Below are 22583 nucleotides of genomic sequence, written 5' to 3' on the forward strand. Positions count from 1 at the left end.
GTTGCCCCTGCGTCCACTTAAACTTGGTGCAAATAACATGACACAATTGTATCCAATAAATCAGACATACCTGGAGGAAATCATACAACATCTAAAATCCTCCTCCTGCTGCCTTGACATTCTGCCAACAGGCCTTTTCAATCAGATTGTATGGTCTCAGAGCTTTTACAGATTGTTAATGCATCTCTTGTTTCAGGAGTCTTCCCACAGGCCCTGAAACTCTTGAGTTCTTTTAAATCAAAGCTTAAAACTTTCCTGTTTGCTGCTGCCTTTTATTAAACCAAATAATGATCTAATACTGCACTAGAGCTTTTACTCTTGTGTGTTATATTCTATTTTAGCTTCAATCCTAGCTTTTATTTTTAGCTTGTTTTTATTTTATTTTATAATCTTTAATGTTTTTATGTTTTTATAACTGTTTTAATTATGTCTTAATGCTGAACATTTTAAAAGGAAATTACATATTTAATTCATGATGTCTAATTATCTTTTGATATGTTTAGATACATTTTCTTTTTTTCTGTACTGTTTCTTTTGTATGTATTTCATTGTTTTTATTGGATTGTTTTCCACTGTTTGGTTAGGTTTTTCTTCACATTTTGTGTACTTCTCGTTGTTGTTTAACTTTTGTTGTATTTTTTAAATTATGTTAGTTTAGATCTTTCTTCTTGACCTCTCCTGACACATTTCTTGTTTGTTTTTTTCATTGACTGGATTTTGTGCAGTTCTATATATGTGCAAATATATATATTGCCTTGCCTTGCCTTGCCTTGCCTTGCCTTGCCTTGCCTTGCCTTGCCTTGCCTTGCCTTGCCTTGCCTTGCCTTGCCTTGCCTTGCCTTGCCTTGCCTTGCCTTGCCTTGCCTTGCCTTGCCTTGCCTTGCCTTGCCTTGCCTTGCCTTGCCTTGCCGTTAACATTTTTAACCAATTTACAACATTGACAACCCAAAATGAATCATATTGTCTCAGTTACTTCTTATCATTAAAAATCCAATATTTATAAAACAATAAGTTTTGCGTTTTCTCACTGAAGCCAAACCTTCCTCCCAGCTATGCTTCTATTATTGTGCTGCTGTTAAAGTAAGTAAAACATCTGGCTGTTACTGCCACTAAGAATAAAATGTACTAAAATATGCTCTTATACTGAAAATAATCCTGTTTCGAGGCCAACTTCCTGGAGACGGAAGGACTTCCGGGTCACCGCTGGTCGCCATGTTGCTGAATGAAATATTGAGTAGCCGCTAGCAAACATCCAGATTTCATTATTTACGCGGAATAACATTTGTGTTACAGCATGTGACTTATATGTAAACATGACTAAGGATTTATGAAACTACTACAGAAGCCCACATCCCCGTAAGTAACTCTGTTGAGATGATAAAATGTAATTGAATTCATTGTAAACTGGCCTGCTAGCAATAACAAGCTAACATCGTTAGCATCGGCTGCTAGCACGCGTCCCGCAGCGCGAGTCGTTATAACTACTGAAACAACGCAGACAGCATCATTAAGGATGTTACGGGTTAATATTTATAATCTACTTAGTGTATTTATCACCCAACATTCAGTCTATACCTCTTTATTTTGATTAATGCAGGTGTTTTATGTCTCATTGTGTTGCTAATAGCTAGCTAACGTTACGCCCCGGACCGAAACTGGAAGTGGGAGCTAAACGTTAACAAACAATGAATATTTAAGCCAGTAGCTAAGACATACTGCTATATGTAGGGAGTGTTGGTTGTAAATCAAGTGCTGTGTATAAAGGAGTAAGGGTAACGTTAGTCTACAACACACTCAAGGCTGTAATAGGCCAACAGTAACGTTAACAGTACAGATCTCCATCACCAGTATCACCTTTGTTTAGTATGCAGGTTGGCTTTGCATGATTCACAGTGGTAAACAAGGTCAACCCTATCATTTCCATTGCAGGACACACACTAAAAGTGCACACAAAGTGCAAAAGATGGGTTGTAGTTAACGTCATATTACTATTATTAATATGTAATGTTAAAACATCATAATATATATCCATAACTGCTTGCAAAAGTGTCTGTTTATAGCAATGTTTATTTTTGTTTAAAGCTTATTTTGTATATTGTATATTGGTAGAATTTCAATTTTTTATTCTAACGTTTTTATCTATTCTTTTGTTATTATACTGCTTACTTGCAGCAACAAAACCAAAGCAAATTCCTAGTGTATACCTCTTACACCTGGCAATAAACACCATTCTGATTCTGATAAAAGTGCACACAAGTGCAAAGATGGGTTGTAGTTATCGTCATATTACTATTATTAATATGCAATGTTAAAGCATCATTATATATAACCATAACTGCTTGCAAAGGTGTATGTTCTGGTCTTAAAGGAAAACAACTCGTCCCTACTTTGCTATTAACACACCATAGCTGTAATCAATAACCACATTTTAATATGTGTGATGATGTGCAAGTTGTCAAGCGTATATCTATGTTACATTAGTATAAATGCATGTGGACCTCTATTTGTGTATTTACTTAAGATTGGTCATGTAAACCAGTGTAGTACAAGAAGTGGGTGATGTGGAAAAAAACAAAGTCACAGTGTAAGTCTACAACAAACTCGAGAGTTTCTCAACGCTGTAATAGGCCAACAGTAACGCTAACAGTACAGATCTCCATCACCAGGTCAACAAGGTCAACCCTATCATTTCCATTACAGGACACTCTAACGTTATATCTAAAAGTGCACACAAGTGCAAAGATGGGTTGTAGTTAACATCATATTACATTAAATATGTAATGTGAAAACATCATAATATATAACCATAACTGCTTGCAAAGGGTGTATGTTCTGGTCTTAAAGATAACAACTCTTCCCTACTTTGCTATTAACACACACCATAGTTGTATTCAATAATCACATTTTAATGTGTGATGATGTGCAAGTTGTCAAGCGACCTCTATTTGTGTATTTACTTAGGATTGGTCATGTATACCAGTGTAATACAAGAAGTGGGTGATGTGGAGAAAATCAAAGTCACAGTGTTAGTCTACAACAAACTGTAATAGGCCAACAGGAACGCTAACAGTACAGATCTCCATCACCAGTATCAGTAGATGACCTTTGTTTGGTATGCAGGTTGATTTTGGCTGATTCACAGTGGTCAACAAGGTCAACCCTATCATTTCCATTACAGGGGACTCTCACGTTATATCTGCACACTGGCAATATTTGCACTATCTGTTTATATCATGTTTATTTTTGTTTATAGCTTATTTTGTATATGTTATAATAGTAGAATTTCAATTTTTTTATTCTTATTTTATTCTAATGTTTTTATCTATTCTTTTGTTATTATACTGCTTACTTGCAGCAACAAAACCAAAGCAAATTCCTAGTGTATACCTCTTACACCTGGCAATAAACACCATTCTGATTCTGATAAAAGTGCACACAAGTGCAAAGATGGGTTGTAGTTAACATCATATTATGTTAAATATCTAATGTTAAAACATAATATATAACCAGAACTACTTGCAAAGGTGTATGTTCTGGTGTTAAAGGTAACAATTCTTCCCTACTTTGCTATTAACACACACCATAGCTGTACACTCAATAATCACATTTGAATGTGTGTGATGATGTGCAAGTTGTCAAGCATATATCTACATTACATTAGTATAAATGCATGTGGACCTCTTATTTGTGTATTTACATAAGATTGGTCATGTATACCAGTGTAGTACAAGAAGTGGGTGATGTGGAGAAAATCCTCTGTCACAGTGTATGCAATTTTTATGTCAAGATATTGATCATGATTTTGTTAATTTTCTGTTGAATAAAGTGAGAAATAGTTTGTAGAATAACTGGACAGGAATGCTGGTTTTAGATTAATCCAGTTAATTATATGCCTGTCAAATTAAGGAACAACACAATCATCATTCACATTGTCACAATAACGTAAAATCAAATGGGGGAAAAAATCCAATATCGCCATGAAGCACCACTGGTGCTCATTAAGTTGCAACACTGCTGAAAATGACTTAATACATCCAGAGATATTAAAGGGATTTCCTTAGGTACGTTCCTAATGGTATGGCATTATTTCTGACAATTGACAAATGCATATTGTCTGTATAAGCTGTTTTATAGAGAACCTATTTAAATTACAATTTATTAAGGTGTTTGAGATCTGGGACCAGTTTGGATGTATTTATGTTATGTAACCATGTGTTCCTAATGTATGGAATATATTTGAGTGACCTACCAGGCGAAGCTATCTGATCGCTTTCTTTTTGGGTCACATTCAATAGTTAAAAATCACTTATTGTTGTTTTTTGCTTTGCCCTTTCCACAGATTGTTGTGTTTAGACATAGTAACAGTGTCACGCAATGCACCATGGAAGTGGATCACAGAATATGCAACGACAGCTTCAGAGATCCAAGTCTGCCAGTGGGGCTGATGCAGAGGAGCAGCAGCAGCCCACCATGGCAGTCACACAGCAGCAAGCTACAGTTAACCACCCTCAATCCCCTGTGACCACATTTTCCTCTGCTGCCAGCCCTTCAGCTCCTCAGTCGCCCAATTATCAGATAATCATGAGTCGCAGTCCAGTCACTGGCCAGAACATGAACATCACATTACAAAATGTGGGACAGATGGTGACTGGTAACCAGCAGATCACCTTAACTCCACTTCCTATCCAGAACCCAGCATCCCCTGGCTTCCAGCATACTACACCTCAGTGGAGGTTTGAGCATGCTCCATCCTCCTACATCCAGGTCACCTCACCCGTGCCCCAGCCCATGCAGCCGCAAAGTCCCACCCAGCACAGCCCAGTCCCTCTGCAAGGCGTGACAAGGCCAGGAGCACCTGCAACAGTGTTGGGTGTGTGTGGCCAGAGTCCAACCCGATTTGTTGAAGCTGGTATGTTAGTGCGGCAAATCAGTTTAGGCAGTCCATCGGGAAGTGGCCACTTTGTTTACCAGGAAGGGACAGGACTGACCCAGATTGCCTCAGCCACACCTGGCCAGATACAGTTGGCCTCTCCAGGAGCACCGGGCTCTGTGAGGGAACGCCGGCTCTCTCAGCCTCACTCACAGACTGGAGGCACCATCCACCACCACGGACCTCAAAGTCCTGTGGCCACCGGTGCTGCTCTCCCCAATCTGGGCAGTCCTGGTCACATCACCACTTCCAACCTACCTCCACAGATCAGCAGTATCATTCAAGGACAGCTGGCACGGCCTATGATATTTGAGAAGACGTCACAGGGTGTGGTTGCTGGAGTTGGAACCACAGCCACAGCGTCATTCAGTATGCCCTCCTCCATTCCACCGTCTAGCCCATCCCTCACCAGTCCACCCCAAGGGAATCCCAACAATCCTCTTGCACCCACCAGCATGACTGTGGCCACTATGAAGAAGCAGGTTCCCAAGAAGTTAGAGGAAATTGCTCCTTCTACTCCAGAGATTGCCCAGCTGAGGAAACTGTGCTTGGAGCACCACAACAAAAAGATGGAGAGCCTGAAAGAAGTGTTCAAAGAATACCTGATTGAGCTTTTCTTTCTGCAGCACCTCAAAGGGAACATGATGGACTACGTAGCTTTTAAGAAGAAGCCTTGTGTTCCCTTGTATACTTACTTGAGACAGAACGACTTGGACCTTGAAGATGAAGAGGAAGACGAAGAACAGTCTGAGGTCATCAATGATGAGGTATTACATTTGGCTGGTTCTTAGTGTGAGATCAAGTAGGAATTTTACAATGAGAAAACAGTTAATTTCATCCAATAAATGTTCATCTTTCAAATCTGCGTATTTTTCAGGTAAAGGTTGGTACTGGAAAGGATGGCCAAGCAGTGACACCAGTTGCCATAGCAACACAGCTTCCTCCCAATGTTTCTGCAGCTTTCTCTGTCCAGCAGCAGTTTCAGGTGACAGAGGCAACACTTGTTTATGCACTTATTGCAATGAAATTATCTGTTTCTCTCTTCAATTCTATTGAGAATCTATTTATTGCTAATCCGTCACTAATTCCTTGAGGGGTTGTTTTTGCAGGGACACCAAGTGACTGCTGGCACCCATACAAACCCTGGAGACATGGATGCCTTTAAGAGGCAACAGGCTATGGTGCAAGCAGGTAGGGCAAGGATCGTAGACTCCTGTCTCTCTGATGTTGCTTTGTTTCCTCCCTGTTTGCTTTCTTTTCTGTTTGTTTTCTTTTCTCCCTCTAATTGCTTCTGCTTTTAGATATTTGGCACCCTCTACTAGCGCTCTGTGTTGAAGTCTTAACCCGAGGAAGGAGAGGTGACCTGTAAGGTCTTCCGAAGGTCATTGCTCTGTGCCGAGTGCTCTTTTTTTGCGTTATGAGGGTATTGTGTGTTTTAAATCCCAGATCAGGCTAAGAGGTCCCGGATTGACGTTGGTCGCCATGGGCTGATTTTCCAGCATCCTGGTGTAGCTCTAGGATCACCTGGCGTTCCGCTCCAGCAGCTTATGCCAACTGCGCAAGGTAGGAGTGCTACTACCAGGCCGTTCTGTGTTCTGTTCGATGCTGCTGGACGCATCCCCTTCCTCAAACTAAGGAGATTTAAAAAAGTGAATCACAACATTCATCTTCTACAAACAAACTTCAAGCAGCATCAACAAAAAGATCTTCATCCATGTGCTGGATTTCTCAGCAGTCCACAGGAGGTTCAGTCTTAGCTGTACCAACACCATCTCTCTCTGTCAGGATAAATTGGGAAGAAGACAATCCAAGTCTGAAGAAGAGTAGCCACTCGATGGGAAGATGCCATGTCTTATGATTTTCCTTTTTTGTTTTAACTATTGATCACCCGTCGTTATCCATCTCTTCCTTTCTGAAGTTTGTTCCTGTTCGTCATCTTTATTTGGACAGACCTTCCCGTGCTGATGGATTTTCATCTTATTTGGAGGTGGATCACAGAAAGTGGGAACCCTGTGGGAATAAATTCCCTTTCCAATGGGTTTTGCTTGTTTTCCCATTTTATGAATCCACGTATCACTCTTCCTTTTGGTTTCCCATTGTCATTCCTTCACAAGTCTTTTCCTCTCCGATTGTCCGTCCTTGCATCATCAACAGGGATTCAAAATCATCAATCTTAAATTCATACGTCACATCTTCAAGCGTGTCTTTATTTATCTCATGTTCACATTTAGTTGATTTCCTTCCATGTTACTTCATGGCATTTTGTTCTGACTTGGCTTCTTTCCCTCAGTCTAAGTAGGAGGGGAATCATGTGGAGGAGTTGCGTTCACGACACAGGTTTTTGCGATTGCGGTGGTGTGGGTGTGTCAGGGCCAGGTGTTGATGGCGTCTAGGCAAGGTGGTGTGACGTGCAGAGAGGTAAGGCAGGTGCTGCTTTAGTGTGCACAGCTCCGCTCAGGCCTGCTGTCTGCAAGACCCCATGTCTGTCCTTTTGCTCACCTCTGTGCTTTGTCGCTATGTGAGGCATCCAGATGCCTTGGTTACCGCTAGAATGACATCGCTTCATGCATGCCAAACATGGTGTTTTTGTGAGTGTCCGCTCTGTCTTTTTATTTCCCCTTTCTTCTCCCTGTCTCTTTATTATGAAAAGTTATTTTTTTTCATTTTGCTTTGTAACACTTCTATTCTACCTCTCTAAAAACCTCTCTTATTGCACGTATAATTTTTGATGTTTTAACCACATTCTCTCAACATTTGAAATGCAATATTTTGGTTTTGCATTAATCAAAGTAGTATTTTATTTGAGAGACATGTAGATTCTGACATTGATTTAATTTCTTCTGTAATCATCTTGCTGTATGACTTTCATTAGTTTCCACTCTGACCATCAGGAAGTAGTAAACTACTGTTGATTCATAGAGAACATCTAGTTCAAGGTTCTGAGGAGCTCTCATAGCTGAAGCTCAAACTGTCATCTATAATTTAAGTACTTTTTTGAGTACTCTTTCATTATTTACTCATTAGCTTCAAAAGATGTAACTTATTTAAATCGGTCTCTCAAACATATATTAAGGGAAAGTTACAACTTAATGGTATTTAATACCTTTTTATTCAAGCAAGAGCACATTACGACATTTACAAAACACTTCACTTAAGATGACAAGATTGTAAACTTGATCTTTACCGTCTTTCTCTGTGTTGCTTTCTATACCACCCCTTTGTTTGTCCTATAATTTGGTCACTATGTGTACAGGCGGGATGCCGCCTACTCCTCAAGCGGTCCACATTGCAGGACAGAAGCAGAACCAGCAACAATACGACCACTCCAAAGGACCTCCAGTGCAGAACGCAGCCAGCCTGCACACCCCTCCTCCCCAGCTGCCTAGCAGGTTGCCCCAAGGTGGCCTTCCAATGGCAAGCCTGTCCATGACGCTCTCTCAGCAGGCTCAGTTAGTGGATAACACAGCTCATCCTGGTGGTCAGCTCCAGGCACAGGTGAAGGTGCAGGCAGGTGGGCCTGTCCTGGCTGCAGTAAACCCCCACACACAGCTCCAGGCCCAACTGCAGCAGCAGATGCAGCCAGGTCTTCATCTCCAGTTGCAGCCCCAGCAGCAACAACCCCAGGCCATACTACAGCCAGGACAAGCGGTCAGTCTACCTGAAACCATACAAATACAGTTTTCATGTATGTTTATGTTTAAATGATGGTACTGCAAATTGTCTTCTTAAGAATATTTTTTTTCTCCCTTCATTATAGACGGTGGCACTTGCTCGCCCTGGTACCGAATCAAACCAGCCAGTTCAGAGGATTATGACCAACTCGATATCCATGACATCCATATCTCCTGCTCCCCTCTCTGCTCCCAATTCTGTTCCAACCCCCCATACTGCAAGTCCGCTCCGCCCTCATGGCTCCAACATCAACCCAAGCACCCAGTCCAAACTGACTGGAACCAATGGCATATCCGCAGTCAAAATTGGTGGCTTTGGTCAAAGTGCGACCATGCAGTCCTCACAGGAGGGTGCTCAAGATAAGCAAGTTGAGCAGGCCAAACTGGTGAGTTCCCTAAGCACACTTGGTTTGCAAATAATATTGGCTTGAATAGATGTAGTTTCTTTAAATGTCTTAAATATACTTATGTGTTGTCGTTGAATCTTCAAAACTGTCAGCAGTTTTTCCTAATGAAAGCAAAGATTTATACTTTTAACTTCCTCATAGTTTTTTTATAATGGCATTTGATAAATAAGAATAATTGACATACGGTTATTGACCCGGCCCATCGATGTCTGTTTTTTGTATTCTGTTCTGCTTTTGTGCATGTTGTATTTGAGTATGCTCTTTGAAGTTTTAATTCCGCGGTTCAACACCTTATGTCTCTCATTGGAGCAACTGAACAATGATAAATATTCTTGATTTCTATTCTGATGTCACATGCGGTCTCTATTTCCCAGGAGAGTCAAGTGCATCAGCGCATCTCTGAGCTAAGGAAGGAGGGCCAGTGGTCCGCCAGTCGGCTCCCCAAGCTTGTGGAATCCTCACGTCCGAAGTCCCACTGGGACTACCTCCTGGAGGAGATGCAGTGGATGGCAGCTGACTTTGCCCAGGAGAGGAGATGGAAAGAGGCTGCTGCTAAGAAGGTACGGCAGAGATGGCGTAATTCACCGTAGAGAAATGTGAAATTTCACATCAGCACAACAAAAGGAGGAGTCGCTACAGAAACTGATGTCCAAACTGTCTCATGTGTCTCCACTACAGCTTGTTCGCACGTGTGCCCGTTACCATCAAGAGCAGAAGAAAAGTGAAGAGAGGACAAAGAAAGAAAGGGAAATTCATCTCCGTCACATTGCCAGCACAATTGCCCGAGAGGTGGAATTCTTCTGGGCAAACATCGAGCAGGTATGTTTATTTATTTATTTGTTTTGTCTAATTGTGAAACGCTGTCATGATTTATAAATAATAACAGTGTTTTTATAAGTCTTAATTTATTTATTTTTTCTGTCAGGTTGTGGAAATTAAACTCCAGTTTGAAATTTATGAGAAGAGGCTCAAAGCACTCAGCTTACAAAAGGCCTCAGCCAAAGGTACGTCCCACCAGGAAACTAGCAAAAATAAAACACCGTTGATTTGCTCTACATCATAAACCTTTACTTTCCACTGGCTCCGGCTCAAACCCGATTTTTTGTAATGAACTCAAATTTCTCGTTACAGTACCTGGTCAGTCAACAGGAGTGAAAGCTGATAAAGAGGTAGGTGCTGCACTGACAATGCAAATACACCTTTTGCATCTTGTGTATATTTTTTGATATATATTTTTTTTCTTTTTATAGGAGGTGGCGACTTCGACTAAGAAAAGAAAATCAAGTTCGTCTTTGGTTGATGAACATGGTATGTTAATAATAACATGGAAGTTCAAAGAGTGTGTACAATTGCATTTACTCTGCAAAAGTATTTGCAACTGATCGTTATTTGTCTTTTCTTTTATTCCCAGATGAAGAGGGCACCATAGAGGAACAGGAGTTCATGGAGGGGGAAGCAGACCACAAAGCAGAGTTGGTTGACCTGGCCAAAGATGGTACTTATTTTCTATGATATTCTCTTGTGCACAACATGCAGTATATTCAGTTTATCAGTAAACTAGGCTTTGGTGGTATCCAGTTTTTATAAACTGACATTAGACTGGGAGGTACACAGCACATACTGACACTCCGTACCGCTGGGAGTAGTGTTACCAACACAGTAGTTTTTGCCTAGAGTAGCCTTATTTGAATTTTATATAGACAGAAATATGATGCCAGTATCTTCACTCTATCTTTACAACTGAGCCCACTACAACCTAAAAGTCCCAAGTTACGTTAAAGAAATTAGTGGCGTTAAAACAAATTTGCATAGTTTACACATGATGTTGTTAACAAACATGCTATGCTGTTGCCCATAATGGTGAGTTAAACACACATTTGGTATTTATACTCTGAAAATATTCTTGGGCAATATATCATTTTCTCTTCTCAACAAATTAGTAAAAATTATTACATACACATTACATTTTTCATTTTTGCTGCTTAGTGAAATATACCATACAAGTACCAGAATCTTTGTGTCTTTGTTTGCTCAATTGGTTTTGTATTTGGCTTTTAGCTGAGATGCCTCTTGATGCTTTGAAGAAGCAGTACGCCGGCGCCTACGCTGACAACTTTGAGTGGCCTCATCCTAGTGATGAGGATGACATGGAAGAGACTGAAGGTGCGTTTGTAATTGAAAAATGAAGTTGTCGTGAAGTTGTCGCTGTTGTAGCCTGTAATGGTTGTGAATGATGTGATGTGTGACATAGTTGATATTCTTTATTTTCCAGAAATGGAGTGTCGTACAGGCAGTCCACCGGAGGCAGTGTTGATAGACTCCCTTCTGAGTGTGGACCAGTACCGTGGTGCTGATAAAGCCACTTCCTCTGACTCTGATGGGAAGCCTGCCAGAGACATAGCTGAAGTGGCTGCTGCCACAGAGCTCATCCTGCCCAAGGGCAGCTTCAGGACCACTTCCTCAGTAAGACACACATAAGCGCACAAACACACAAAAGAAAAAGATGCCTTTTATCATGTTTTAACTGATCTTTTATTTTACTAGACCCGCAGCCCAGCTCCTATTCTACTGCATGGGTCGCTGCGAGAGTATCAGCAGATTGGTGTGGACTGGCTGGTAAACCTTCACAAGAAACACCTCAATGGCATCCTTGCCGATGAGACAGGCCTCGGCAAGACCGTACAGACGGTGGCTTACATGGCCCAATTAGCTGGCCAAGAGGGTATGCCTCTGTTCAAAGATATACACAATTGTTTAATAGTGAATATTTTCATTATTCTTATTTTTTAATAGTGAATGTAATTAAGACTTAGTCTCTTTTGTCCACAGGCATCTGGGGCCCACACCTTATTGTAGTAAGGACGTGCAAGTTGCTAAATTGGGAGGTGGAGTTCAAGCGCTGGTGTCCTGGCCTGAAGATCCTCCTGTACCTCGGCAACAGAAGGGAGCGCAGATCTAAGAGAATGGTAATTTTGCTGTATTTAAACAACACATATTGGCGACATTACTCAATACAGAAGGCCTTTTGTTTTTGTAAATGTGATAACATATCATCTGATCAATGATCTTTACAGTGGTGGGGGGAAGCCAACAGCTTCCATGTATGTGTGACATCCTACAAGCTGCTGATGAAAGACCAGAGTCATTTTCTGAGGAGAAGGTGGAGGCATCTGGTCCTAGATGAGGTGCAGCTCATCAAAAACATGACTCAGAAACACTGGGAAACAGTCTTCGCTCTAAGGAGGTGAGCAGGGCGATAAACATGATATTGATTCCAGTTCCTCAAATTTTCAGGCTTGTTAATTTATTTGTAATCTGTAATGTGGATCACAAGCTTTTGTTTTCTGTTTTGGCTGTTGGGGAGAGACGGATATCCATGTGCATGTGCGAGTAGTTTGGGGCAAATTATTTCACTGACGAGATAATGTCCATGTCAGGGATTATTGTCTTTCTGTATGAAATCACTTGCCAGGTGCTTTTAACAAGTGAGATATTTCTGTGCTTCTTGCAGTGAGCAGAGGATTCTCCTCATCAACACTCCTCTACAGAATACTCTAAAGGAGTTGTGGACCATGATCCACTTCCTTTTGCCAGGAATCACCAGATCCTACTCTGACTTCCCTGTTAAGGCAGGCACCGACCAGAACCAGGACTACTGCCACAAACTGGTCATCCGCCTGCACAGGGTGGGTATAGAGCCTGTAAAGTCCTCTGCCTATTAAACTGTGCCACATTAACATTCAGAAACATGATTTATTTTGCCTCACCTGCAATCCTTGCACATTACTCCTAACTGTAGATGATCCAGCCTTTCATCCTGAGGCGCTCTAAAAGGGACGTGGAGAAACAGCTGCCCAAGAAGTACGAGCACATCCTAAAGTGCCGTCTCTCCACCAGACAGAAGAGCCTTTACGAGGATATCCTCACTCAACCACGGTGAGACATTTGCGCCTCATGGATCGTTATATTGTGATATCAAAGTAAGGCTTTCCCTGGTGCTGAGAATAATATCTGATAATCTCACAATGGATGAATTGGGCTTTACATGGGTACTGGAGTTTGAAGACATGCCAAAAAATAGAATTCATACATTATACTGTGAATCAAGGAATTTCGGGAAATTTACAAATTAAACACTGGACAGCAATTTAATCTTAATTACATGTCTTACAGCCTGTAACTTTCATCATGTTAAATGTTATCAAATCAAATTGTATTTATAAAGCACATTTAAAAACAACCCACGTTGACCAAAGGGCTGTACAGACCAGAGCAGGCAGCTAAAATCACACATAAGAAACACCGACATAAACATTAGTGGTGTGAATCTTCACTGGCCTCACGATTCGATTTGATTACGATTCACCTGTCGACAATTCAAATGCACAACGATTCTCGATGCATCTCAATGAATGGCATCATCAGTTTTCTATATTACTGCACATGGCGACTTTTTTCTTTTTTTTACAAGCAGTCAGATAAATCTGAACTCCCTTTATAATCAGAAAGTGCTTTCAAAAATCAGATTAGTCTATAATATATAAAGCTGCACCTTTTTAATACCAGTATCTGTGTGGCCCACCTCAGTACATAAACATTACAAAAACAAAACAAATCCTTCTGCAGTGCATTACAAGTGTACAAAATAATACAATAAGTACAAAAATAAAGTTTTCACATAGCAGCTCTAAGACATGGCACTACCTTCCTTTTGTAAGATTGGTTGCTTCTTTCGTTTGTTTTGAACTGTTAATAATCATGTCCTCTGTCTGGGTGCGCTCCCCTAGAGCTCAGGAGGCGCTGAAGACGGGTCATTTTGTCAGCGTGCTTCAGGTCTTGATGCAGTTGCAGCGAGTGTGTAACCACCCTGAGCTGGTGGCACCCAGGGAGACCAGCAGCTCCTACTTCTGCTCCTCTCTGCAATACAACGCCCCATCACTGGTGCTGGGAGCTCTTCAGAATGACTCCAGCAAGGTATACGCTCGTTCTTTGCATCGCTCATGTGCACCAAGATGTTCGCTAGCCCTGTTTAACTGTCACTCAAAAATGATGTGTTTACAACCTAATTGGCAAGTCTGTTTAAGTAATTTGTCAGAGTACAAATATGAAGGATTTTATGACATTATGAAATAGATACCTTGGTATATATTATATTATCATTGGACAGACAAAGTGAGCTGTTTTTTGACATCACTTTGGGCTCTGGAAACTCGTAATTAGCATTTGTCATTATTGTTTGACTTTTTGAAGTTTAAATTGCTAATTGAATGAAAAAAAGTTGATTTGATAAAAGCAATCATTGTTTCTTCCCAGTTTAATACACTGTCCTCCCTTTTAGTACTTTATATTGTGTCTGTTTCTTGTTTGAGACCCTGCCTGTCTATCATTTATATCAAACAAACATATTCCTAATCAATCTTCATTGATCCGCTTCTGCTGTTGTTTTTTTTTATCTCATTATCCTCCTAGATTGCAAACATGTCCATATTTGATCTGATCAATAACGAGAACAGACTGACTCGATATCAGACTGAAGACGCGGTACCCAAACTAAAGATCACTCAGCAACTCATAGAGGAGATCCACTCTGCTCCAGAACCAGCGCCACGGCCCAAGCCATGTGCGATAAAACCCATGAGGTCAGCAATAAAAATCTACAAATATCCAAGTAACGTGACATGGCTGATGTGGAGATCCATGGACGTTTTCAATTTGCTCTGAAATGTAAACCTAATATTGTAATATTGACATTCTAGCATCAAAACAACGTCATCATTTTTATTTTTTTTCAGATTGTTCCAGCCAGTGCAGTATGGCACAAAGCCAGAAGGTCGCCTGGCTGCCATCACAAGTACAGTAGGCCAGCGTCCTCCAACGAGCTCTCCCGCTACTAGCACCTCTGTTTCCACCACTAACCAGTCAGCCCAGACCAGAGGCAAGCCCCCTGTCACCACTGCAACTACTACAGCCACTTCTCACGGTAAGATCATTTCAGGAGTAATAACACTCCGTAAAAGACAGGACATTTTGTTTTCACAGTGAGTAAAGGATTCCAGGTGGCGTCCTCGAACATCAAACTTTAAAAGACAAACTTAACCACTTATAGCGGTGGTGATGTTGCCTTTACTAGTGCATAATGTGCTTATATTAGTTTTAACCTTGTGTTACATACTGGGTTATGCTGCATGATTGTAACACTGTTTTGGATTTAAATTAATCTGATTTACTTTGTCATGCTTAAAAATTTGCAGCGCATTTTAAAAACATGTTCAGTGTGTACATATTAGCATACAAACGGTGGCAAATTTTAAAGGCCAGGTCCTCCTACAACTTTATGGAGAGGTTTGGCACACCCTCACTAGCAAGTTTCACTAGTCACAGAGGTTTAATTTATTTAGATTTATCCTTTTATGCAGTAGTGGTAGGCTGGTTTCATTGTGTTGACATAATGGCAGCACAGCCAGGATATAAATGAAAGAAGCAAAAGTCATAGTCAACATTTCAGATGAAGAACTGCAGGCAAAAGGCACTTACTGCAGTTAAGGTGACACTTGGCAGCCACTGAATACACCCTCACATATGGAAATGGTGTACTAGAGATGCACAATTACTGTCACACCAACTTTGTTCATTGTCAGGTAATAGATTTTTCATCAATCAGATTGTTAGCAGTGATTAATCTGTCCGTTAAATAATCAATAACATCTCTAATCCTGTGTTGGCCCACTACTTCTGAGTGATTTGTATGAAGGAAATTGTTTGATCGTACCGATGATTTGACTAAATATCAGGTTACCCCTAACATGTAGTCCCGCACCCCATTGCCTTGTACTTCACAGTGGTTGGATCAGCTACTCAGAGAGCCCAGACTACCCCTCCTGTCAGCAGCAACACAGCCGCCTCCACTGTAGCCTCCTCTGGGATCGGTGGCATTGGGCAGCATGTGTTGGGGACTACATCTGTGGCCTTGGGCCAGACTTTAGCTGGCACTGTTGTGGGATCCATTGCTCCCATCAGCCAGCCTGCATTAGCACAGGTCCCCAGGCCAACTCTTGCCCCCAGCCATGCCATCCAACCCAGCATACTGTCCCAGAGGCTGGTTCTTACATCTCAGGCCCAGGCACGGTTGCCTAGTAAGTGGCCTCCCCTCCCTCTCAGTGTTTCCCCACCACCTCTGGCACAACAGTATGGGCTACTCTACACTGAGGCCTTTACTTGGGGCACTGCTGATATGTGTTCAGTCTTCTCAGATAAATAACTTTGTACAAATCTTGCAATGGTAGCAGCACTGGTGGTGCAGCAATTTTGGTCATGGCAGAGATGCCATATGTATTAATAGTTATACAACTCATGATAAAAAAAGGTCCCTATAAGATTAGATCTGTAGCCATATCAGCAGCATCTCCACAGCCTCAGCATTCTCCAATTTCTTTCTCGATACCTGCATGTACAATGTGAACAACCCACTAATGTTAAACCACACACCACTACACTATTTAACTTAATTATGATGTCCTCCCCCTTTTTAATATTTTTTTTTCTCCCAGTTTACTAATATTCTTTTGTCTCTTGCATCAGCCCAGCTGCAGGAAGAAATCCCAAGCTTTGGTTGTCTATTTTTTTTTCTTGCATATTTTATGATTTCCCTCTGATGTTGAGCAGCATCACTGCAAAGCATGTGGATTTGGTCCCACAAATTGCCAACCCTTTCCGTCTCAAATGTGAACAGAGAAACCTTTTCAGTAACAACACACAGTATTTTAATATATAAAAAGGGAAAATTATCTTACAATACAATACATTGTGTTGCCATCACTATTACTAATTTGTGCACACAAATTGTCAACTCCATTTTCTCTGATATCTGCTGGGCTGGACAATCCACAATTAATTTTATTAATATAAATGATTGTGTTTAAAATGTTCATAGAGAAAATAGGGGGTGTTCAAAGACTTTTAATTGACACAATATTATTGTTTGACACCAGTCCCCAAGTAAACTTCCTTGAAAAGGCATCAAGTGCGGTGCTTTTTGTATGTGTATGTTCCAGGCTCTCTGTCTCAGCTGAGGATTGCCCTTACAGACATTTTCTTTCCCCTTCAGGGTTTGTAAAAGTAGGAGCTGCTCTGGTTCTGTTGAGGAGGGCGGCTGTGCTCGTTCCTCTGATTAATCCACCCTGGTTCTGCATGTTTTGTCTCTTTTTCACCCTTTAACTAACTGATGCAGAGTGTATTGTTTCGTAACTATTAAAATGTCAGACAATTCAGCCTTGACTTTTTAATGCTGTCTTTGATGAAGTGTCTGTTCTCCCTTTCCATTGAAGGTGGAGATGTGGTGAAGATTGCCCAGCTGGCCAACATAGCAGGCAGTCAGAATCGTATCTCCCAGCCAGAGACTCCGGTCACTCTGCAGTTTCAGGGTAACAAGTTCACTTTGTCCCCGAGCCAGCTCCGCCAGCTCACCACCGGACAGCCCTTGCAGCTCCAAGGTACACTCGGTAATGTACATCCCATTGTCACACTTTTATCTCAAAATAACCCTCTCCTTTGTGTCCTTTTGACATTTAGACCTTTATATGAAATTATGGATACTTATTCTACTTGTCTGCAAGTCCACAAGATTTTGGAAGCGTCCTGGTGACCTAATGCTTAAGACGCATACCACATAATTGCAACTTCCCTGGTGTGATCCTGGCAGGGGATCTTTGTTGCATTTCATCCTCCTCTTTCCCCGTGTTTCCTGTCTTTCTGTTGTCAGCTGTCAGTGAAAGGCTAAATGCCAGAAAAGTCCTTATGGAATTAAATATGTCTTGAATACAGTTAAAGATGAACACTTTGTCTTAAAGTCCAACTGGAATTAAATCACATTTTTTGTCTGCTACAGCATAAATATCTGCTCTGTAAATCACCTGTCCTTTTTATATTTTTTGGTTTTGTGATGGCGCCCCCTAGTTTTGCATTAATTAGACGGAATACCGATAGGTATCCGTCCGTCTACGTAGATAGAGACCTTATTTTGATTCAGCCAATCAAATCTTGCATCATGCATGACCCCATCTTATCATAGGTCACTCCTTATCTTACAAACATGAACACACGTCTTGTCCTGCACCATAACTTGTTGAATGAGCCACCAAACATTCACCAGGGAAAAGTGCACTGCTAATGTCAGTATGCAGGCTAGATAGCTAATGAGCTGCTCAGCTGTAGTGAGCGGGCTACCTCTGGGTCTGAGAAGTGAAGCCAATGTGGAAGTGCCTTAAACTTGCATTCTGTCAAATAGCCAGCAGGGGGCGACTCCTCTGGTTGCAAAAAGAAGTCTGATTGTATAGAAGTCTATGAGAAAATGACCCTACTTCTCACTTGATTTATTACCTCAGTAAACATTGTAAACATGAGTTTATGGTCTCAATCGTCTCATGAAAGTTAATTGTAACATTTTTGGTCACCTAAAAACGTCTTATTCAGAGTTTGGTTGTACTTAGTTCCATCCTCTCGTGTCACTTCTGGTTGCAAAAATACGACTTCAAAGGCTTCAAAGTGTCAGTCCACAAACCAATGCGTGATGTCACGGTAACTACGTCCACCTCTTATATACATTCTATGGCTGTAGCGCACCAAAACAGCATATAGACGTACCTGCGAATATCCTTTTGGTCTGTTTAGATGCTGGTGTGGTCATTACTCTTCAGTACTATTAACAACACGCTGTCTGCCATGACGTGTAGGCTTTAGCCCAAGTTTGTTTACTCTGTGTCTCGCGATCTACAGTGTAACATCGGCTGCAAAGACCAAAAGGAGCTTTTCTGAAATTTCCCCAGAGACCTTTTTTCCCTCCAATTTGTGATTAAAAACACTATTAAAAATATATTTTAAAAAACATGTTGACATTATTTTTGTCTATGAAAGGGAATGACTAAATGCTATTTCAGTTGGACTTAAGTGTCTGCAGTTTCCTTGATGTACTGTTGTTTCTGCCTTGTCGTGCAAACTTTTTTCACATTTATTTGAATGGCCACTCTAGTTTTTGAGATGCACCTCTTACATTTGCTGCTTAATGTTTTTCATGGATTTAGGCAACATCCTGCAGATTGTGTCAGCTCCAGGGCAGCAGATGATCAGGCCCCAGGGATCCATGGTAATGCAAACAATGCCACAAGCCGTCCCTGCCTCCAACGCCTCAGCTACACCTGGCACACCTCATCCTGCCCTGTCAACAGCCCAACAAGGTGACCCATTCACAGTGAAGATATCTGTCTCTTAATCACTTATTTAGTAACATCATCTCATACCAATATGTTATTATAATGCTGAAAGTTGATGCATTTTTATGGGACATAAAATGCTACCTTGTCCCCAAAATTACACCTTTTGTCCTGTACAATAGTTTTAACACTGGTATACGAAATAGAGATATTGATGTTGTATATTTCTTTTTAAGCGTTGGGTGTAACTACAAATGCCAAAGCAGCCCCCACAAAGCTCACTACTGCAACTCATGCTGGTTCTCAGGTCAGTATATCACTTTCAAGCAAAGCCATGTTTATAATGCCTGATTTTCGCTTTTTTTAATAACCTGAAGTCAAAGCATTTTACAGCATGCAGACTATATTTTTGAATGAAAATGAATAATTGTGTGCACCATCTCTCACTGTAATGTTCAGGAGTCTTCAGAAGAAAAGACTAAGCAGCTGAAGGAGCGTTTGAGCCGCCTGTTTGAAGCAAATGAGCGGCGCTGCAGCCGCAGAGTATTGTACGGGTCAGACCTGCTGCAGGCATGCACTGTGAGCACGGAGCCTGCTCACTCTTCCCTGACCGCTGGAGGCTGGAGGTGGGTGGGCAGAGAGAGCTGCCTCAGGGCCCAGAGGACCTGCGTGGCTACCACCTCTACACTGCAGTCCACTCTGCTCTCTGTGGAGGACCGCCTGGAGGCCGCCAACAGCCTTATCAAGAGGTACGTCAGCTCAGTAGTGAAGCCTCCTTTAGTCTATTCTGCACTTGTTGTTTGAAATCATCATAAAATACCTTATAAATCCATGCTGGTGGTGCAGTATTAGAAATAAGCATGATCTCCTCCACCATCTTGTAAAAGAACTTACCTGAGAGGGTTTTATCACAAAGCAATTCCATATGTTTTATTTCTTAATCCAAATAATGACTCTCTGATTGACTATTGTCATGTTTTAGGCTGGTATGTGTGGTGCCTCCAGCTGTAGCCCCACCTCCTCACCTGTATGCAGCCAATCCCCCGGTTCCCTACAGCCTTGAGCAGAAGTCCCTTCAGCGTCGGCTACAGGAAGCCTCTTCCCCCCACAGTGCTGACATCCACCACTTGGCGTCCAGACGTCTACTCCGTTTTTCTGACCTGACGCTAATGCAGATGGATTCAGGTTAGCCCTTTTTTTTTTACATGCAACAAGCTGGGACTGCAAAATGAATAACACGTATGAATAACTACAATATAACTAACTAATATTTATGTAAAAACTCCACTAATATACAACAAAAATAAAGAATAATAACGTTTGATATTTTTCTTTTCCAAAGGTAAACTGGAAGCTCTTGCCATTCTGCTGCAGAAGCTTAGGTCAGAAAGCCGCCGTGTCCTCATCTTTACTCAGATGGTGAAGATGCTAGACATCCTGGAGGCCTTCCTAGACTACAGACAGCTCACTTATGTGCGGGTCGATGAAAGCTTCTCTCCTGACGAACGACAGGTAAAATCACCCCCACAGTTCTGACAATCCATGCTTATAACAAGCTTCTTAGCCAGTGTTACCTACATCAAAAATGTGCCGTTGTGTCACTGGCAATGATACGTATAATTTTATTGTCATGGAGACCAGGTATATTAGTTGACCACTAGTGGGCAAGCATGTGCCATGAAGGGCAAGAGTGTATTATGTAGGTTCTCTGTCTTTCCTCCTCATGATCCAGGAAAGTTCTTATTACCGTTTATCAGTCTGTTCACGTGGTTGGTGTTGTTTCCCTGCAGGAGAATATGAAGAAGTTTAACAGGAACAGGAAGGTGTTCTGCAGCATCCTGACCAACCGCTGCTGCTCTGCAATTGGGACTTTGTTTGATGCAGACACCATCATCTTCTACGACACAGACCTCAATCCCAGCATGGACGCCCGCACCCAGGAGTGGTGTGATAAAATAGGACGCTCCAAGGATATACACATATACAGGTGATATTATCAATACAAGGAAATCTGTTTTAGGTCTTTGTTATTTTTATGTTCCTCAACACAACACTAGTAAAACTCTAGATGTAACTCACCTACATTGATATTGAGGGACTTTGATGACACTCTTGGTTACTTTTTGTGTGTTGCCCAGGTTGGAGAGCGGGAACTCCATTGAAGAGAAGCTGCTGAAGAACGGCACCAAGGACCTGATCAGAGAGGTGGCTGCCCAGGGTACTGACTACACCCTGGCTTTCCTCACACAAGTAAGATTAATTCTCTGTGGCCTTTTTGTCCTGGAGTTTCAGAAAGTTTACTCACCTTTATTACTTGTAATTGCTTCAAGCTACTTTTATTCAAACTATGAAAGCCTTTTGTGTGTGTATCGGTAAAGTTGTCATTTTCTGTGGAACCAAGAGCCATTACTGTACTTTGGTTCAACCGGGGACATATCGTAACTGACCTGATATTGTGTGTTTTCAGCGGACAATCCAGGATCTGTTTGAGGTGGAGGCAGGCTCAGGGGAGAAGGTGGAGGAGTTTGTGGTTCTTCACCAGGAGCCATCGGCCTCTGAGGCCATCTCTCCCAGAGTGGCTAGACCCTACATCCAGGCTCTCCACAGCATCAACCTGGATACCCTGCCAGAGGAAGAAGAGCAGCAGCAGGAAGAGGAGTTAGCAGGCAAGGAGTCAACAGACGACAACCAGGAGTCAGAGAGCCCAGCTAAAGAAGAGCCTGCTCAGAAAGAGGAGCTGAACGCAGTCATGGAACAGGTAGCTTTCTTTTTTAATAGATATACCGGTTGGAAACTAGTGGAAGCCGAAAAGTACAAATACAAGAAATGCATGGGAATCAAATTAAATGCTGTTTATTTGTATCCTAAACAGCTCACACCAATCGAAAGGTATGCCCTGCATTACCTGGAGTTCCTCCACATCAGTGATGACGAAACTGCTCTCAAGGTAACTTAAACTGTAATGTAACCAAATTATTATTATATAGATTTGAGGTATATATTTACAGATTCACTTTAGTATAGAAGTGGAAATCAGTCCACTCATCAACTAATCATTTCTGCTCTACTATGTTGGTATTTCTGTGTACTGTTTGTCCTTGGATAAATGTGACTGATTGATGCATGTTTATTTTCCTCAGGAGCAGTTGGAGTGCTCTAAGAGAGGCTGGGAGCTGCAGCAGCTGCAGAAGCTGAAGGAGGAGGAGGAGGAGCGGCAGATTATGGAGGGAGATGAAGATCTCTTCACCTACACTAGAGAGGATGCCTACAACATGGTGGGTGGCCATTGTGATCTCTGCTAATGAAAAAAGAAGTGGTGTGTGGATTGTGCTGCGCTATTTTTGGCATTAACCTCTTCTCTGCGTTTCAA

The 22583-nt window shown here is 41.6% G+C and overlaps 1 protein-coding gene across 12 annotated transcripts in view; it reads left to right on the plus strand.

Annotated features, from left to right (window-relative positions):
* The first annotated feature begins 1192 nt into the window (after window positions 1-1192).
* The window catches only part of ep400 (E1A binding protein p400), a 30538-nt gene continuing 9147 nt past the window's right edge, over window positions 1193-22583 (plus strand). For 2 of the 12 annotated variants that reach the window (XM_074638679.1, XM_074638680.1), the window contains exons 1-35: window positions 1193-1356; window positions 4340-5697; window positions 5808-5915; window positions 6040-6121; window positions 6377-6493; window positions 8184-8578; window positions 8688-8987; window positions 9383-9568; window positions 9687-9827; window positions 9934-10012; window positions 10140-10177; window positions 10259-10316; window positions 10420-10503; window positions 11067-11171; window positions 11281-11471; window positions 11553-11730; window positions 11838-11974; window positions 12083-12252; window positions 12520-12694; window positions 12808-12944; window positions 13796-13982; window positions 14478-14647; window positions 14801-14988; window positions 15848-16141; window positions 17333-17506; window positions 19085-19237; window positions 19450-19520; window positions 19673-19962; window positions 20196-20398; window positions 20556-20725; window positions 21004-21200; window positions 21352-21463; window positions 21681-21971; window positions 22086-22160; window positions 22354-22488. In XM_074638679.1, coding sequence (XP_074494780.1) covers window positions 4375-5697; window positions 5808-5915; window positions 6040-6121; window positions 6377-6493; window positions 8184-8578; window positions 8688-8987; window positions 9383-9568; window positions 9687-9827; window positions 9934-10012; window positions 10140-10177; window positions 10259-10316; window positions 10420-10503; window positions 11067-11171; window positions 11281-11471; window positions 11553-11730; window positions 11838-11974; window positions 12083-12252; window positions 12520-12694; window positions 12808-12944; window positions 13796-13982; window positions 14478-14647; window positions 14801-14988; window positions 15848-16141; window positions 17333-17506; window positions 19085-19237; window positions 19450-19520; window positions 19673-19962; window positions 20196-20398; window positions 20556-20725; window positions 21004-21200; window positions 21352-21463; window positions 21681-21971; window positions 22086-22160; window positions 22354-22488 — 6714 coding nt within the window. In that variant the 5' untranslated portion in view covers window positions 1193-1356; window positions 4340-4374. The remainder of the gene's footprint in view (window positions 1357-4339; window positions 5698-5807; window positions 5916-6039; window positions 6122-6376; window positions 6494-8183; window positions 8579-8687; window positions 8988-9382; window positions 9569-9686; window positions 9828-9933; window positions 10013-10139; window positions 10178-10258; window positions 10317-10419; window positions 10504-11066; window positions 11172-11280; window positions 11472-11552; window positions 11731-11837; window positions 11975-12082; window positions 12253-12519; window positions 12695-12807; window positions 12945-13795; window positions 13983-14477; window positions 14648-14800; window positions 14989-15847; window positions 16142-17332; window positions 17507-19084; window positions 19238-19449; window positions 19521-19672; window positions 19963-20195; window positions 20399-20555; window positions 20726-21003; window positions 21201-21351; window positions 21464-21680; window positions 21972-22085; window positions 22161-22353; window positions 22489-22583) is intronic. The other 10 variants (XM_074638682.1, XM_074638683.1, XM_074638684.1 and 7 more) reach the window with 6 other exon arrangements.

Source organism: Sebastes fasciatus, chromosome 6 (assembly GCF_043250625.1).
Source record: "Sebastes fasciatus isolate fSebFas1 chromosome 6, fSebFas1.pri, whole genome shotgun sequence".
NCBI lineage: Eukaryota > Metazoa > Chordata > Actinopteri > Perciformes > Sebastidae > Sebastes > Sebastes fasciatus.